The 18,340-nt window shown below is 41.3% G+C and overlaps 1 protein-coding gene across 1 annotated transcript in view; it reads right to left on the bottom strand.

Moving 5' to 3' along the window:
- Positions 1-18,340, bottom strand: part of TRPC4AP (transient receptor potential cation channel subfamily C member 4 associated protein) — a 30,768-nt gene that overhangs the window by 2,673 nt on the left and 9,755 nt on the right. The window contains exons 4-18 of the mRNA XM_072349933.1: positions 17,783-17,840; positions 16,630-16,685; positions 15,025-15,153; positions 13,793-13,994; positions 11,595-11,783; positions 9,824-9,966; positions 7,693-7,824; positions 7,088-7,146; positions 4,697-4,798; positions 3,265-3,348; positions 2,825-2,915; positions 2,323-2,463; positions 1,074-1,182; positions 836-948; positions 404-610 (exon numbers count right to left, since the gene is read on the bottom strand). Coding sequence (XP_072206034.1) covers positions 404-610; positions 836-948; positions 1,074-1,182; positions 2,323-2,463; positions 2,825-2,915; positions 3,265-3,348; positions 4,697-4,798; positions 7,088-7,146; positions 7,693-7,824; positions 9,824-9,966; positions 11,595-11,783; positions 13,793-13,994; positions 15,025-15,153; positions 16,630-16,685; positions 17,783-17,840 — 1,815 coding nt within the window. The remainder of the gene's footprint in view (positions 1-403; positions 611-835; positions 949-1,073; positions 1,183-2,322; positions 2,464-2,824; positions 2,916-3,264; positions 3,349-4,696; positions 4,799-7,087; positions 7,147-7,692; positions 7,825-9,823; positions 9,967-11,594; positions 11,784-13,792; positions 13,995-15,024; positions 15,154-16,629; positions 16,686-17,782; positions 17,841-18,340) is intronic.

Genomic DNA, 18,340 nt, shown 5'->3' with positions numbered 1-18,340 from the left:
ACAAGACACAGAGACAAGACACACTCCCTGCTCATATCCATCTTGTAAAGCCAAAAGGCATCTCCTGCAACAACCAGATACCAGAAGCCCTATTCCACACTATATTTTGTCTGCTATTTACCCACTGGACAGCCATATCTGATTCCATGCACTGAACAGTAGCCCAAAACACAGCACATACTGCAGCGTGCAAGCACGGTACCCTGAAACACAGCATGGCACACAACTTTGCTCTCGGCAACATCTCCTGTCTGCAACCACGGAAGCATTAACGCAAGCCATGGCACGAGCTGCAACACAATGCCTGGCCAATGCAGGGCCCAGGGCACACAGCCAGCCCCACTTCTGCCAGTTGTCAGATACTGCTGCAATTGATTCTGGCTATGGTCATAGGTCTACATACATTTTCTAAGCAGGTGCTGTCTTTATCCTTGTTGAGGTAATGCTGTTGCCAGAATCGCAGAAGACTGTGGAAGTTGTTGAGGATGAAGCCTGGATATTTCTCTGTGTATTCCATCTGTTGCAAAGTGCGCAGATAAAATGGTAGCTTTTCTTTCCTTCGGGCCAGCATTAGGATAACTAAACTTGTGTTCAAACAACTGACATTTTCCTAGAAATAAAAACAACACAAAAATCAACATCTTGGCTGTATCATAGTATCATAGTATAGTATATGTGTCCTCACAAGGCATGCTCGTGGTAAGCACATGGAGGAAGTGCTCCCATTTGCATCAGGAAAGAAGAGACACTGATCTCCTCAAGCAAAGCCTGCTCCCAGCCCAGCACCTCAACATGCAGTACCAGCGAGATAACAAAGTTACTGCCAGCTCTTTACCTGTGTAAGTGTCTGTACATGAATAATATTAATGAGACGGAAAAGAAAGGACATTCTCATGGACATCTGGGACATGTATGTTAACAGGCGGCACTCTGACAGGACTTCTGCAACTGCAGCAAGAGGAAAAAGACACTCATCAGGTACCTGAAGTTCAGACACACTTGAGCACACACCACAGCAGTAGGAGCTCGTGGTTAGGCCAGAGGAACAAACGTGCATGGCAATGTTTCTTTACCTTTAGCATCAGATTGATTCTCAAACCGGTCCAGGGACAGCGTGATGCAGCGAACCAGCATGTTAGAATCAACCAATGAACTGTTGATTTGGTTTAAAAATATCTGGAACTAAAGAGGAATAATTCAGTATTCCATTAAAGAAAAGCAGAAGTTGACAAGCCATCTTACTTGGGCACACATTGATGAGGTCTCACAGAGCAGCACTTTTCAGACTGCGTATGGCCTGCAGGTGTAACAAACTAATTACCTCTTTAGTACAGAGGAACTGCAATCCTAAGCAGAAATACAGAGCTGGACAACAGTAAGCTCATCCAGATTCTCAACACTGAACAAATACAGTTCTTGAAGGTTATCAGAGAAACCACCTTGAGTTCTGAGCACAACCACCTGAAGCACACGCAGATGTAGAGAACTTCCCTTCCAAAGGGAGAGTGAGGCCTAGGCTAGGTTTGAATGCCAAAACACATCTGGTTATTTTCTTCTCACACAAATACATACACTCATTCGTGTTAACTCTAACAAGAATAAATGGAGATGTGAATTCCTGGCCTTGTAAATACATCTCTGCTTCTATTCTCCAAGATCTGCCAGATCTGACAGCAACCAGAGGAAAACTGAAGTCACATGAGCAAGAGTAGGAGGCAACTCAAAACCTACCCAAGGGCTGTGCATAAAAGTACAAAATCACTTTGCAAGAAGAGAGCTGCCCATTCTTGATTTACATGTACAACTCAGCTTCCTATGTAACCACATCAGATGGGACTTCAAATGCTTGCAAGTCCAAATAATATCAAAGAAAACATCTGATGTTGCAAAAAGGCATATGGGTGTTTTTAAGTCATCTCCATTAAGGATGTTTACTCTTGTAAACAAGCTCCAATGAAACATTTTTTGGAGCCCACCTGAATGCCTGCAACCAGCAGGTTAACCCAAGTGGCAATGACTTCACACTGTTCTGTCACCTCTGAGCCCTGACCTTGGCCCTGTCTGACCACATACATGGGCAACACGTTCTCAACAGCTCAGTACTTGCTGACTCAGAGCAACAAGGAATGCTCCTGAAAACACAACTGCATGCAGGGACACGTGTGCCCCTGAAGAGATTTTGGCAGCTCGCTCTGTGTTTACAATGCACCGAGCTCAATGGTTGGACCCAAAGCAGCAAATGAATCTGAGTTTCCAAGTGCTACGTTTGATTATACCAGGGTGTAAGCTGACCTGCTGGTGACAGCTTTTACAAATATTTACCTTCTCATCCGTGTTGATGTACTTGTTGAACCTCTTGAATGCATCAATATTGAATTTCATCAGTTCTCCCAGAAGGTCAAAGTAACTCTGAAGCACATCCCGTGATTTGCACTCACTATCAACAATGCAGTACAGAATATGCTGGCGTGGGAGGAAAACATGTTGTTGTCACAGTTGAACCCAAGTTCAGCACAAGCCTTGATTTAATCACTAATTTCAAACACTTTCCTGCAGGTTTAGTTCTTAAATTTGAACTAAAGACAAAAATTCAGAGGAGTCTCCTATTAAATGACAATCCCAGTGATATAAACCTATAGAGCTGGCCACCTCGTGCCTGGCTGCCACGAGCAGAACTCACAAACGCTTTGCAAAACTTGTTCTGTTGCTACAGAGCAGAGTATTTAATGCTGTATTTTTACCCCCGTTTGAATTCTTTGCAGATAAATCCTTCTCAATCATTACAGAGTTATGTTACGCAGGCAGTTTGATGAGCAATCATTACCTCCAGGAGTCCTCTCTTTAGCAGGAACATCTGGTCTGCATAGGAGGTGGTGCCTCGCAAAAAACTTTCAACTGCTCTTGCTTGCCAAAACCTGAGAAATGAAAGGAAGCAAGTTTTACTTTAGGAATAAGGCTGGGAATTCTATCATAGCTACAGTTTAAACCAAGTTTCCTAACCAGTTTCATGCCAATCTGAAGCTGGAGAGATATCTGTTGATCCTGCAGAAAACCACTGTCTGTACTGGGAATGAGGTCCAATGCAAGCTTTGGCTCTCTCCCTCACCTGCACTGCCACTGTTAGCCAAGCAGAGCAAAGCCACATTATCTTCACAGCTTATGGTTCCTGAGCATTTTCAACTGCATTTTCATGTGAGCTGCATGAAAACAGAACGACCTTCCATTCAACTCAAAACAGCATGTTGCAATGTAAAGCCAGCCTACCTGAAGGAGGATTCAGCTGGTTCCTTCTTCATGACCTGAAGCAGTCTGGTCAACAAACCTCTCTTCCCATCACAGACAAGACTCCTAAAGCATGGGAAGAAATGACAGTGTGACTGGGAGGGCTGGCAAACACTGCACCTTGTACAACACTGAAGTGCTCCAAAAGATAAAATGCACCGTATTCAATATGCAACGTGAAAATGCATTAACAGTTCTACCTCTGGCAGAGTTCTCAATGGCTTTGGAAAACTCCTGCAATACCTGCAATATGGCTTACAGATAAATCCTAGAAGGAAAAACACTTCTTTTATCTCAACGTTTTAACAGTAGGACTGGTCAAGAGTTGGACCAGATGACCTGAGAGGTCTCTTCTAACCTTAATGATTGTAAGACTCTACAAGAGGGAGCCTTCTGCATGTATTGATAAAACTATAGGGGCTGAAAGGACTGCAGTACTACTTGTATTAAATAACATCCTCAGTGGAGTATTTACCTACAGGAGCTCTGTGCAGAAGCAATGCCTTGAACTCTTGTATCAAGAAAGGCAACATGGAAACAAAACATGAAAGACAGAAAAGAAACCACGTTTATGCCAGAAGCCAAGCAGTGTTGCACATGTGGCTGCACAAATCACTTTAAAGAGGCAGAGCAGGATGCCTCTCACCACGCTTCTCTACTCAAAGATCCTCAGCAGGTGCATTCAGCTAATGCATTCATGCATTAACCTGCTCATTCTTACCAGCGCCTCTGCTGGACAATCAAGAGTCTGTTGATCACACCCTGGTGGGAAGTGGTTTACCAGGCATTCTAGCAGTACTCTGACAATCAACCTTTGAGGTTGTATCAGAGCTACGTATTAAAAGAACTCTTGAAACCAAAGCAGCTAATCTAACAAATACTCAACTATAGCACTATGGATTCTATAAGTGGTTTAACATATTAATGTATTCTAGCTTACTCTAGCTTTTAGCCACTCTTAAAATACAGACTTTAGGCAGACACCTTTGGAAATGCTTATGCATCCCCTAAATTGACACTGTGTGCACAAACTGCTTGTGAATCTGAAAACTAAGGTTTACCAGTAGCAGCAATTGATGCATTAGAGGGATCCCAGCTTAATTCCCAGCTGTGTCTGCAATGCCAGTAGTGCGAAAAGCCCAACGTGCAGCCAAGCTGAGCACTTCATAAGTCCGGGCTGTGAAATCAGAATCCTCATTTTAAGTTGCTTCTCTTTATAAAGAGAGCACAAGCACACTAAGTTTGCTAATGAGCATAAATGCCACACAAAGCTAGACACTTCCTGCTGAAAAATGTGACTGAAATCAAAGCAAGTATGGTGGATCTCAAACAAAACAGGTGACATCAAATTTCCAGTGTATGTGCTTGCATAATGCTGGGAGCTGCTGTCCTTGAACCCTCTGTCCCTACTCACCTGTCTGTGTTGACAACTGCATCAACTTCAGGGATGTTGGCTTTATGGGAGATTGCACTCAGCTCATTAAGTTCTTGGCTGTTTAACAGGAGATACTTGTTCCTAAAACAAGACAATTGGGGAGTAGGGGGGAAAAACGTGATGAATCCATCTGAGTGGCAAGCACACACGCAGTTCTATGGGAAGTAATGCCACAGGCCTCTGCGGGCTGCAGAACAAGGCAATCGGTTTTCACCTCTCCATCTCTCACAGCTTTTCACCCTACTACCTTCCACCATAGCACTCCCCCATGTTAGGCCCACCAGCTGCTGTTTAGTAAGTGGTCTCTCACACAACTTTCAGCACCAAGCAGCTTTGAGATGTCTATTCTGTGCTGATCTGTTCATCATTGCATGGAGAGTCTTAAAAATATTTGCTTGCAGATGGCTTTAGAAAACCTCTGCAACAGCCGGATGAATTTCTGCAGACATAAATAGCCAGCTTCTTTTATAGCTTCCAACAGGTTTTCTCCAGCAAATAATGACTATGCTGCTTATCAGTAATTAGCCTCAACTGGAAAGCAGCAACTGCTGAAAAGTCTTCCTAGTACTTTATTGCTTTGAACAAACTGTTTACTCTGAAAATACTTGAAGGCTTCATAAAACACAGCAAACAGGAATAGATATTAGAAGGAGGAATTTGCATAAATGCTTTACCAAACAGTGCTGTTGTATTTTTTCTTAAAGAAAACCACTGAGTTTATCTGTGGAAAAGCTGAGCAGAAAAGCCTAACATCCAAATCTGAGTGCAGAAATGGACTCCAGGGGCTCCCAATGCCAGCTCCCCCAATTCCATCATGTTCTCTATTCATCAGTAACAGATAGCAAAGTGGTACTTCCAAGAAACACAGAGGAGTACATGATGCAGCAGTGGGTGTGGGGGTGTGCAAAGGGAACCCATTAATCAAAACACAGTAATTATAAAGAAAATAAGTTATTAGACCAGAAAGGTGACTGGGATGCCTTCTTGCTTCAAACGCTATCTTCCAGATTAGAGCCCAATGAGACTGCCTTGTGAAGCTTCTTTTGATCTGCATCAACAGGTTTCTGTAATGAAAATACAGCCTCTCTCTCCATGCACAAACAGTTCTGCGAGTTTAGCTTATTCGTCATTTAACTGCAGCCAGTATCAGCATATAAATACTTCCTCCCATTGTGTCCTCAGCTAACTCCACTAAACTCATTTCGTACAGTTCAGGCAACTGCTTGTTTAAAAACCTTGACCAGATTCCACACATACCATCTGCTCAAATGCTACAGATGAAAGCAGTTTTCTGCCTAAACAAGCCTGAGATCCTTGTAGTAGCTATCTAAGTAACAGCATCATCCAGAGAGATTTTATTGGAAAACCCAGAGTGATTCCTCAGCAAACAATGCCTTAATGAAGGATTTGTTCCTCTTATGTTTAAAAGCTCAGCAGATCCCTGGTTCTTACAGATAGTATTGCCAAATGAAAAAGGTTGCCACTTCCAGCACGCATATGTAACAAGCTTAATGGTACCACATAAATCCTACACATAAAATACCTGCAAGGCAACAAGTGTAGATGTGCACATTTAGAGCAATATGCCTCAAATGCAGAAGTTTGTATGGAACATGAAACCATCTTGTAGGGCTGAATTACAGCCAAAGGACGCTGAGAGAATTCAAGATGTGACTTTTCAAGTCAAACTAGAACAACAATTATCTCTGTGTAAGAGGAGGAATATCTCTCAGGTAAACCTATATTAAAAACCTGTACCATCCCATAACTACTCCAGTAGAACCAAACTTCATAAGCATGCCTTCTGAAATGAAGCAAACAGAAGCTTTCTTCCTATTTCCAGACTAGCTTCCAATTAATTTTCCCCTAATGTTTTCTGATCAAGTTTAACCAGGCCTTCTCCATCACTGGTATTTAGATGGCAGAGACATCTTACCAGCACTTGGACAGTGAACATCTTGTCTTTCACCCTGATATTTTAACAGACTCATGTTCATCCACAGGGAAAACATCCGATGTGAGCACACTGCCTCACTACTGACTCTTAGGAAAAAGACAGAAACAGCACCATGAAAGCTACAACCTTATTTCTGCAGCCGAAAGTGGCAGCTCATCACATCAGTGTTTCAGTTCATTTCAATATTAAACAAAATGGGCTCGGTTTTAATCTTCAACAGACACACTAAAACTTGCCTACTGGAGAACACAGCCCTCGCCTTTTTGCATCAGGACCTAAACATGAACATCTGAGTAGATGTTTAAGGACAGCACAACATTCCATTCACACAGAGCCTGCACCATGCCCGGGGTGCCCGTAACCAGGCAAACAATACCACCGAGCCACAATATACCACAGCTTCTCATACTCACTCGTGGTGATCACTAAAGCTCTGAAGAAGCCTCAGGAACTGTATCTTTAGAGTGATATCCTAAAAAAGAGTAAAGAAACGTCAACAAAACTGCTGCAGTATTTTTGGATATCATTGGTCATTAGGCTGACATGAAACAGCTGAATTGGAAACCTACCCAAATCAAACCCATTTGAACAGCAGAGCAAATGATCTGCATAAACAGGGAAGGCTGCACTTCTCAGGCTTCCCAAAAACAAAACCGAACTGGAAGCTGCCAGCAAGACTATGCATGCAACAGTTAATTCACTGCTAGACTCATCAGTAATTGTTTCATTAAGTCTTGGTCTTCTCCTAGCTTTGGCCTCCAGGAACCACAGAAGGAATGTTCTTCTCAGTTCCCAGTGAAGAAGAGAGAAGTTAAACTGCCCTCTGATATATGCTACAACGCACCACAGATGAAGACTTCAGTGAAAACAATAATTTGCAACTGAAGAACCTAAAAACCCAGAGTCCCACCATGTTTCACTAAGCTTATTGTACAGGCATTCCTTTATTCAATACAATTTCTTAGATCTGTATGATAAATAACATCAAAATCTGTACAGAACTTAAAAATTTACTCACGGGGCTACAGTCACAATTTTGATTGTGTCCATGCAGAACAAGAGCAGATGCCGAATGCTTCCTCCAGATCAGTTTGTCAAACAAATTATTGAGGCCAGGAATCAGTTTGAATTCTGCTATCATTTTGTGAACCTGGAAAAGAAGAGAAAGAAGGAATCACTTGCTGCAGCCTCATATACAGACAAAACACAGCATCTTCTGACAACAGAAAAAGGAAATTCTTTACCAAACAGCATATGTGTGTAGTAGCACAGATACTCAGCATGGTGTGCAGCCTGGTGGGCACAGACAGAACACACACTTTGGGAAAAAGCTGGGAGATTGCTTGCAACACCCTGAGAATACATCCATACATAACCTGTGTCACAACACTAAGCTGCATACATTCTCTGCTGCCAGTCACCCTCTGAGCATCCTCTGCCTTTCTAGCTCACACAGCCGAAGCTGAGGTTGTCCTTTGAAGACAACAGAAAGTGTGGATACAATTTTTGTTCACATAATCTACAGAGCAGTGGGCAGCTTTGAGCTGAATATTTGTCACAATAGGAACATGCAAGACAGAGTGGAAAATGTATGAGGAGAGTAACTAAGGGTGTGACCATAATGAGAAGGAAGCAGTGGCGCAGATCTGCAGTGAGACACCACTCATCCCCAAGGGTGTGATCATCCCAAGGTGGCAGCAAACAGGAGCCAACTCACTGCTAACACAGTTTGCAATACATGCAAGTAAGTCAAGTTTAAACCAAGGGTTTAGAATAAACATTCAACAACAGGTTTAGTTTGTTAAGGAGCTGCATCATGCTTCAAGCAAATGTCAGATCATTACATTGATGACCACAGTGGACTGAAGCAGATTTGTGATGCCCTTTAGGAACTCTGCACAAAATATAAAACTAGTAAGATCCTTCAGTTGCTTACACTGGAAGACTGAAGTTACAGATCTTATGCTTTTATTTCTTGATAGAAAAAGGATACCATCAAGCAGCTGAAATGTTTGTCAGCAAGAGTGTGACTGCATACACTGCCACTACCTGCCCACTGCTGCTCAGCTGCACACAGAGTAGCTCAGTTCTAATTCTTAAGTTGGGTTCCTCTCAAGAAGGGGAATGGATTTATATCTGCCACAAAATTCCTTGGAAGTTTTAAACAGATTAAAGAGTTATGTACGTTATTGTCTGTCAAGCAAGAGCAGGATTCTACAAAAGGATCTGACTCTCAACAATAATTGTTTGGGAATGAAGTAACTTTAAATCTTCAACAATTCAAATCCAGTCCTGAATGAACTCCTGGGAAGAAGAAACCACAAGGCAGTTCTACCCCAAGGCTTCCCGTGTGGGCAGAGGAAGAGTAAGGAGTTTTTCCAGCAAATAAAACTAGGATTCAGCTTCAAAGCCAGCTACTTCAGCAGCATACTTCCTCTGTTTACTATTATATAGAATTTCTTTCTAATGCAGAGCATCACTTTGTAGGGTCACAGTGAACAGATAAGTTACTTTGCAGAAGTGTACTACAAATACACTTCTACGTTAAATTCAAATTAATATATTTAAAGGATTGTCTACGACAAGTATTTGTGACTCCTATAGGGTAGGAGGTTACTAGCAAAGAACAAAATGAACATGATAAATGTGCTCAAGCAACAGCCCCCAGTACCACTAACTCTTGCTTAATACAACAGCCCTTCAAGGACACAAAAAAAGATCCTGGATCCTCCCAGTCTTTAGGGCATCCCAATACTTTGCTATTCCAAGCTGCTCTGCTAAGCTGAGCAGATTGCCAGTACTGGAAATCTGTCAAACCTGCACCAACAGATTGCTTCCTCTTTACCTCCTCAATATGCCTTCAACCTGTTTGAAATCCTGCTACAGCCACACTGCAGTGATAGGTTCTCCAGGAGTTACAAAAGATAGGGAACAAATCATTTACTTTTCTTTTCAAATGCAAGAAATGCAAATGGAACATATGAATAGGACTGCTATGAAGCACCCAGAACTGACAAAACTGAAGTACATCTTCTCAGCTTTATGTCTTGAGCTTTGCCCTTCATGTTTCTTTATCCATGACCTCATTAATGAGTGCTTCAGCCTAAAGGGATATCAACTTCTGCATGTAACCATCCACAAATACTCACCTGATTCCTTTGTCTCCCCATGAGCAACACACAGAGGACATATAACACCTCCAGCTTATACATGATCTCGTGCATGATCTTCATAGACTGTGGAAGCTGTGTTCGTGTTGAGGTGTTGGCCAAACCACTTTCATCAGAAGACTCTGAAGAAGATGGCAAAGATGTGAGCCTGAAGCAGTTTCAACAGGATTCATTACGGCTATTACTTTTACATTCAAACACAGCAGACGTAAGACCAATGTGTGTGCATGAATCCTCAACTAAAAGCGCTGGCATAAAACAAATAACCAATTTAAATTAAATGCAAGGGAAGGAGAAAAAACACGGCTGAAATTTTAGAAGAGATAAAGTCTGACTTTTTAAAGTTTAATTTTTCCATAAGCTGAATGAATCATACAACAAAATAAGCAAGATCAACTAATATGAATTAGTATACCAATGAATGAGAAAGAGCATGACAGAAAAGGTTATAGAAACAGGGGGTGAGAGTATCAGAAATATTTACTGTTAATCTACTTGTATTTTGTACCTCAATACCAGTATATATTTAGGACACAGTTAAGCCATTTTCATGACCTATTATACTGCTAAAGGAAGAAACTGGATACCACAAATTCAAGTGGAAAACATAGAAATTGTGAGTGATGCGGATAAAGTAAATAAGGGCAGAGAAACTTGCAGGTTGCAGTTCAAAAAGGAATGAGGTCTTTATAACATTCATAACTAAGCTGCCAACCACGCTGCTAGAGGATAGCATGAGTGCTTTTTGAAGCCATGTGAAGAAACATTCAGTAGACAAGAACATGGAAGAAGGAAACCATCAAAGGCTAAAAAGCACAGACACCGCCTTTGACTCATACATCCCTAAGCCACAAGTCAGTGAAGACTGAGGCAGTATTCTGGGAAAGTATGTCTAGGTTTGTCTGCTAACTGATGTTGTGGGTCAAGAGCTGCAACTGAGCATGTTCCAACTCAGCAAAGTCGCCCTCTGAATCCTGTTTCGGATTACTGAGTAGTCCCAGTTTGCACCAAAGGGTGCATAAAGTTACGTGCAAGGCACTGCTGGAACATTCACATCTTTCTCTTCTTGTGCACTTTCCAGAACTTTTAATAATTGCTACAAAATTCACAAAGCTGGATCGTGACAAAAGCTTCCAAGGCTAAACTTTCTAAGCACGAAAGCAAACATTTAGATATCAAACGCTGGAAATAACTCTCATCTCATTATTTAGTGCTTTGAGTTAAATAAGACATACCTTGCATTTCTGTAACACCAGAAAAACAAACCAGGCCCTTATTTCACTGCCTTCTCTTAAGGTTGCATTGACTCTTCCGAACAGTCCCTTGAAAGAAGCTCCCCCACCAACTAACCCCATTTTCCTTCTGAAAGAGGGGGTTGCTTGCTTCATGTGAAGTGCATGAAATGAATTCCATTTGCTTAAGCCTCAGAGCAAACCCTGGTAAAGTCACTTACCCCACTTATCAGATATGTTCTTGTCACTGAGGGACATTAGTTATGGGGGTGCATAGGATTACAAATAAATGGTGTGAGGAGTATTTTTTTTCCCTTTTCACTAACTTTAGCTTATGAAACTAAATCAGTGCTACCTGAGAACAAAGCAGGAGTCAGACCTAAGTGCTGATATTTCAGTATTTCATGCAATAAAACCAGAATTGATACTGTTTGAAAGGAAAAGCAACAAACGACAACCACCAAAGATGATTAAATACACATTAGCTGGTGGTGGTTAGAGGAATGCAGGCCAGATACCTGTACTGCTCTGCTCTGCCTCTTCATTTGCCACTCTCATCAATGCATCAAGCACGAGGGCATTGTCCAGCCAGGTGTACCATTCTTCAAGCTCCTGGAGGAAGCTGGAGGTGCCTGTTGTTTCAGATACCTTCCGTGTTGCCAGTTTGCATAATCGTTCAATGAAACCTGGTATATTCAGAAGTGTAGCTGAAAAAGAAAAAACATTTTGTTGTGATTCAAGACCACCAATACCCAAATCCTCTATACCTACATTAGTAATATGGAAGAGTATAGAGAAAAATATTCCACCTACTTAAAAAGATCCAAAGACTGAAGATTGATTGCACTCTCCTTCTAAGGACTGGAAGACAGCATTGGTACCCTAGGCATAATTCAGCACTGACTTGGTTTATGTTAGACTTACAATGGATAAAAAGTAGCTCTACCCTACTCTGACTGCTTCTTTCTGGCCAATTCCCTTTTGCCAACACTGTTGTTATCCAGCTCACAAAGAGTCAGTATCAATTTTCAGCAAGATTAGTTTCTTAAGTAGGAAGAAATTAAGCAGCAGCCCATGCAAGGGCCAGCTCTACCTCCCTGTTCCTCTGTACAATGCCACCTCCAACGTTTTACCTCCTGCAGTCCTTTGCCTCAGAGCAAACTGAATCAACTCAGTTCAGTACCTGTTTGGAAAAGGCTTCATTTTTCATGTACTAGTTTCCTGAGCTAGTTCACCACAGAGCAGAATGGGAGGGGAGCACATGACACCTGCCCCAGGTTGGAGGATTACAGAATCATTGCACCCTTAGAAAGAGCAGTTAGTCCAAGGCCAGAAGTCACCAATCTGTGAAATCTTTGGGGAGGGCTTGGAAGGTGCCAGGAGGTACATTTTGTCCCAGTATTTTCAAAGAATCGTAACTGCAAGACCTCTTCAGACACATGTCTAAGTCTTTGCACTTGCAAATAAAGTAGAAAAACACAATCAATTTAGCCATCAACTCTATGCTAAGAGCCGTGATTCTGCCTACTGGTACCATCTTGGAAAGAATAAACTCCGTGATAAAGGTTTTAAAATTGAATATGCTTTATAATCTTAGACACAGCTCTGACTGTGCAAACAAGAAATGGGTAGTTAAACATTTGCTTGGGTAAGCTCAGCTCTGCAGGATCCAAGCTTATTGTTCAAATAATTTAAATTAATCTTTGCACCCACACCAGCATATGCCCACTGCTGTTTACAAGCAAGCTCTGGTGATCACAGGGCAGAAGACAATACACTCCACTAAAGTTTCTCAGCTTCTGCCAGCCATATTATGCTGTCTGTCTCCTGCTATGTACTCCATACCTGGCAGTGGTTACAAACAGAGCTTTATCACTCATGGGTAATGTGGAATGCAGATGAGAGACACAGCTCCAAGTCCCCCCAAAAACCCCAACTCTTTTCTTTATTTTCCCTGAGTCCTGAGATGGCCTGGCATGAGCCCACAGAAAAGTCTGCTTCAGGAGTTCAAAAGTTTTTCAGTATATGAAGAGCTGAAAATAGTGGATTCCATCTTTGAGGGTATTTCAGTTCAAATATCTTGCCTGGAAAGTTGGGTATGAATTCAGGACTTGTGCCTCTAAGTGAGGCTTCTGCATCTCTACACAGCAAAATGAGAAAATGGGCACTGTGTCCCAGGTTTAAGTTCAGATTACACCCATAGATTTCAAGGGCTGGTGTGGTAATGGTAGACAACATGACTAACATCAAACATACTTCCCTTGTTGATAAAGACAGATATCCTGCTCATGACAATGCCAGATTAAAATCAGAGAAGGGATTACTCTGAAAGCAGCAACAAAGCTTGTAGAGATTCAGTTCGGGAATTAAGGAGGACAGGAAATTAATGAGAGATGCTAAAGGAAAGGTCGCAGAAACAACCAAGCTACAGAAAACAAATCCAATTATCTTAAGCCATTCAGTTGATCAAAGAGGGCTAAAATGTCAGAACTCAACTGATCTAATTACTGATCACATATGAAAGTGAAAGCTAGAAATTTTCATTAACTGAGAAGACCATTTCTACGAGACTGTTCAAAGAAAGGGAATAAAGACAAATGCTTTTAAGGCACATCACTCAGGGCATCTGCTACAAACAATACGGATCTGACATTGAGAAGAGCTAGACTGTAAATGGTTGTGATTTTTATGTGTTCGTTCACAACGTAACCATTACCTTGATTAACTTCAGCTCGAGAAGGACCCAAGTTTTTTTTCTGCTGGGCATTTTTTGCAAGAAGAGTGTGCTTGTCATCGCTTCCTGTGTCGAGTTCTGAAATTGTGACAGCAAGGATCCTGCAGAAGTTTGCAAGCTGTTGCTGATCAAAACTGGACACAAGGCTTGCGAGATTGGGAATATCATCCAGTTGTATCATTTCCTGGAAGAGACAACACAATCTGCTGAGTGAATCACACATGATATTCACTAAGGCATGGCCTGAAAGTTTCGTCTACAGTTCCTCCCTGGTGAGATTTGTGTATCTCAATGTTAGTAGAAGAGAAGCAAATAGGCAGTGACAGGTAAAGAGTCTGAAAACAGCTGTGCAACCGCAACTGGCATCACTTAAGTTCATCAGTTCCAGAAGGGTATAAATGCATCCTTAAAATCTTCAAAGAACCCATCCCTCATGCATCTATGTGTAGACTTCTTCAAAACCATTTAACAGACCACTGGCATTCAGAAATTATGTTTCAGATTTGTTCTCTGCCTCTATCTGCAGTCTCCTGAAGGCTCACAGAAGACAACAACTCCTAGTTTTCTTTTCCCCCCAGTCCTCTCCATTAAGAGAGATAAGAATGATGTTGAAACCATTTTCAGCATAAGCTTATACTAAGAATTAAGATATTTTCCTCCCTAGGGAAGTACAATATCCTCAACTTCAGTCAGAAAACAAAAAAGCAAAACCAGCAACAGCGACAAGCCCCTGATGCTCTCCATATTAACACACACAAGGTGCATTTACTAAGGGTTACACCCCAGCTGTTTTATTTGCACCACGTCACAGTACTAAGCTGCAGTGACATCAGCAAGTATTTCAGTGCAGGCTCAAAAACCTTTTTCATGCAGAAGACCTCATTTGCCTGTTCCCTCAGCCTGCAGCAAACAATTTCAGGTAATCTCAGAGACATGACAAGACCCATGGTAAGAGAGAAGCACAAGAAGCTGAAATAATAGGAATAATCAATGTGTAATTAGAAGAAAAAGACTACCATCCCGTGCAAGTCATGCAGAACCATTACAAGTAGCCACATACATAATCTGGCTTCTGCCTGAACTGTAATTAAAGATAATGTTGGTGAAAACAGTCATGCTTCAAAACAAGCTACAAGAACTCAGAATGCTATCTTATAGTGTCATATCCCCACTGGCCTGGAAAGCCACACAAAAATAAGAAACCAGTAACAAACCTTTTTTACTCCCAAGATATCTTCAATGAGCGTTGCAGTTTGTAGGAATGTCTTTTTGTTTGTCATCAGTGTAAACAGGAAGAGCACAAAGTCATTTCTTTCTGCCAATCGCCTTGTGACTCCCTCCGTCTAGAAAGGAGAAGCAAAAATAAACCCGGAGTCAGAACCCACCTTGATGAATCACCTGGCACAGGCACACGTAGGATAGTTTTTCAGAGGCTGTGTTACTAAATCAGCTGTTCCTGAGACCAGAAAGCACTGTGTTTATGGTGACCACAAGTAACTCCAACCCTTGTCTGAAGTTCAAATGGGCTGTACAAGACCTACAGACTCCAGGATGGGAGGCTACATCTCAGAACAGCGTTGTTTACTTGCTTAAGCCAAGAGTAAACACTGCATGCCTGGAAACACGTCAGAAAGGCTTGCCTGTAGTTTCCCATACAAATTATTATCAGCTCCAATTCATAGTATGCAAATTCAGCTCCCAGATTCCTCCTGAACTGTCAGTGTTGCTTTCAGAGCATGAGTAACCAGAATCCAGTGTCAGCCATAACAAACTCAGCAAAGAACAGCCATACTAAAGTATGCTAAAGAGTAATTTCTGGGGCCCCCACACAGCTCATTACAGCTAGTTTTCATGCTCTGATCTCTGACAGCACAGATTATCTTCTCTGGAATTAAACATAACTTAAATCTCTATGCTGGAAGCACGAAAACAGTTAATGCTGCACACACAAGATATCCACAATCCCAAACACTACTTCAAGCAAGCAGTAACAACACAGTAAATCAAGTCAAACACAGCTTGTTTCTCAGCTATTACAGTATGCAGTTTGCAAAAGTCACATTAGCTCTGGTTTAAGAAAAATAAAAGTCGTGTAAGTAAAATGTCATTCCCTCTGCTCTCCTTTCTGTACTCAGATACAGAGCACTCAAACTCCTGAGATAAAGCTGCTGTCTTTGGAAGAGCTCCAGCCCAGTAACTACCTTCTTGGTTTGTTGTTTTTTTTCCATTAAACAATGCTCCCTAGGCTATGACATAATGAACTGTGCGATTAAGTAAACAATGCTGAGGATGTTTCCTGTAAGCATAACGAGAGGCATGCCCTTCTCCATTAAAATTCTAAAGCTGCTTCCATAGCTGGCACTGATCTGTCATCAACTGGTAACTGAACTGATATTTAGTATATGAAGAATTTGCACAATTGAACTTAAAAGTGTTTCTCAGTAGTGTTACTGAACAAGATAAAATAAAGCTTGGGTTACAACGTGGGCATTCAATCCCAGTTTCCAACTTCAAGCTTGAACGCATGACATTAGAAAGCTTGACACAGTTTTCTAATGGGAACATGGAGACTCAAAGATCTAAACAAGAGAAGTTAAGCTTGACAATGTGCCTAAGAAAACAAAATAACTGAATAATAATCCACAATATAGGGTGGCTGTGTATTTATCTAAAGGAACCGTAGTGAAAAGCTTCAGAGTAAATTCAAATGCCAAAAAGGGCCTGTTATCTTGTTAAGTATAAAACAATCACATCATTTAAAACACAACCAGCGTACTAGTTAAGCTAGAAGAACACTTTTTTACAGCAGTTGTACTTACACATATACACGTGTTGTACAGTATGCTTAAACAGTCCTTGATGAGGTCATCACTTACTGCAAAGGAGAACACAGACATTCACTAGCCTTATGATGACAAGGAATACTAACATCCAAAGCAGTGATATGAACAGCTATGAAAAGAGCAAGAACTTCAGGTCGAGTGCTGGTTTACACCACACCTGCAAATGCTTGGAGAAGAAAAAACAGAGGAAGAATAACTACCTACCCTGTTTGCTTGTTTCTTCCACAACTACTACTCACCTCTGCTTTGGACTGCAGACAATAAGGTATACCTGAGGTCTAGTGCACAGCTTAGTCACATACAGAAGTAAAAGACAGAGAGTAAGCAAGATTTCAAAAGGGGAGAGGGAAATCAGAAATTAACTCAAAGTCTGTCAACTGGAAGCCTGATGACAGATGTATTAAAATAGTGCCTCTTCACGTGGTTTTCTTCATGCAGCATCAGGAAATGTTAGAAAAGCTTTCAAATGCTATTTATTCCAGCATTTCAATATTTAAGATGTATTTTCGGTACAGACATACAACAGCTGCCTCAAGCCCAATTCACTTCACCTTTGAAGTTCTCTGGCTGATGGGCATGTCACACAGCGTGACATTTGCTCAGAAGGGTTGCATGGAACCAACAGAATCACAGACAAGATAAATGAAAACACTAAATTCAAGCTGCTCCAGCAGGAAAGCAGCCCTGAAGCCATTGCTCCTCATTAACAAACGCTCTTTACATCATTTTGGAAATTACTAGTCACTATGCCTAGGTTGGGAAAACAGCATACTTTTCATTATCTCACAATCCACACAAATCCTATTACATAAATAATGTTACTGGGTTATCGTTAGTAATTGTTAACAGCAGCTGTAGTCGTAGTAAGATGAAAAGTTTCTCGTGGTTGGAGATTTTCTGCACTGAGAAAAGTTATGCAGATAGCATGAATGCTCCTGAGCTTCACTTTGCAGCAGGTGAATATCCTAAACCCCAACATGAATCAGCAGTACAGAAAATAAAGAAACCAGTGATTCATTTTGGAAATCCACGGCATGGAGAAAAAAGCAACAGAAAAATGGGACAGCTCCTGTCTCAAGAAGGGCACACGGCAAGAACAAAGGAAAAGGCAGCAGAATTATTTACTCACTTTTCTGTTTCTTTTTCTGTGTCATAAGAGTTGGTCTCATGAGAATTTCTACTAAAAGCTGAAACGACAACAGATACAGAATAAAGGGAATAATAACTGGGATACAAATAACCAATTAATTTGTCAAGAGACGAACCCAAACTTAGTCCCACCTCTGCTGAAATCACTAAGATTCAGTCCGTACAGTAAAAACCCACTGGTGTCAAACTTAACAGAAGTAGCTTTGTTTACCCCGAAGAAAGAATAACAATTGTATAAAATAGTCTTCCTATGGCAAACTATTAAGAATGTGAATCTACAAAGAAAGTGATTTCACATCCCAGGTAACATGAAGGAGGGGTATCACACATCCCCCAAAGTAATAAACCTTCAGCAATTTGCAAATACACACTGATTTTGAAACAGCTATCTCTAAATCTTGCTGGACTTCAAAATACGTTTCAACTATAGATTTCAGTCTGATCTGTACTCTGTAACCCAAGATAGCTAAAAGAAAACAAAACCTAAAACCACCTGCTACCAAACAAAAGTTCAAACGTGTGCACTTAGATTTTAAAT

The sequence above is a fragment of the Excalfactoria chinensis genome, chromosome 15 (genome assembly GCF_039878825.1).
Source record: "Excalfactoria chinensis isolate bCotChi1 chromosome 15, bCotChi1.hap2, whole genome shotgun sequence".
In the NCBI taxonomy this organism is placed as follows: domain Eukaryota; kingdom Metazoa; phylum Chordata; class Aves; order Galliformes; family Phasianidae; genus Excalfactoria; species Excalfactoria chinensis.
This window is presented reverse-complemented; position numbering and strand designations above follow the sequence as displayed.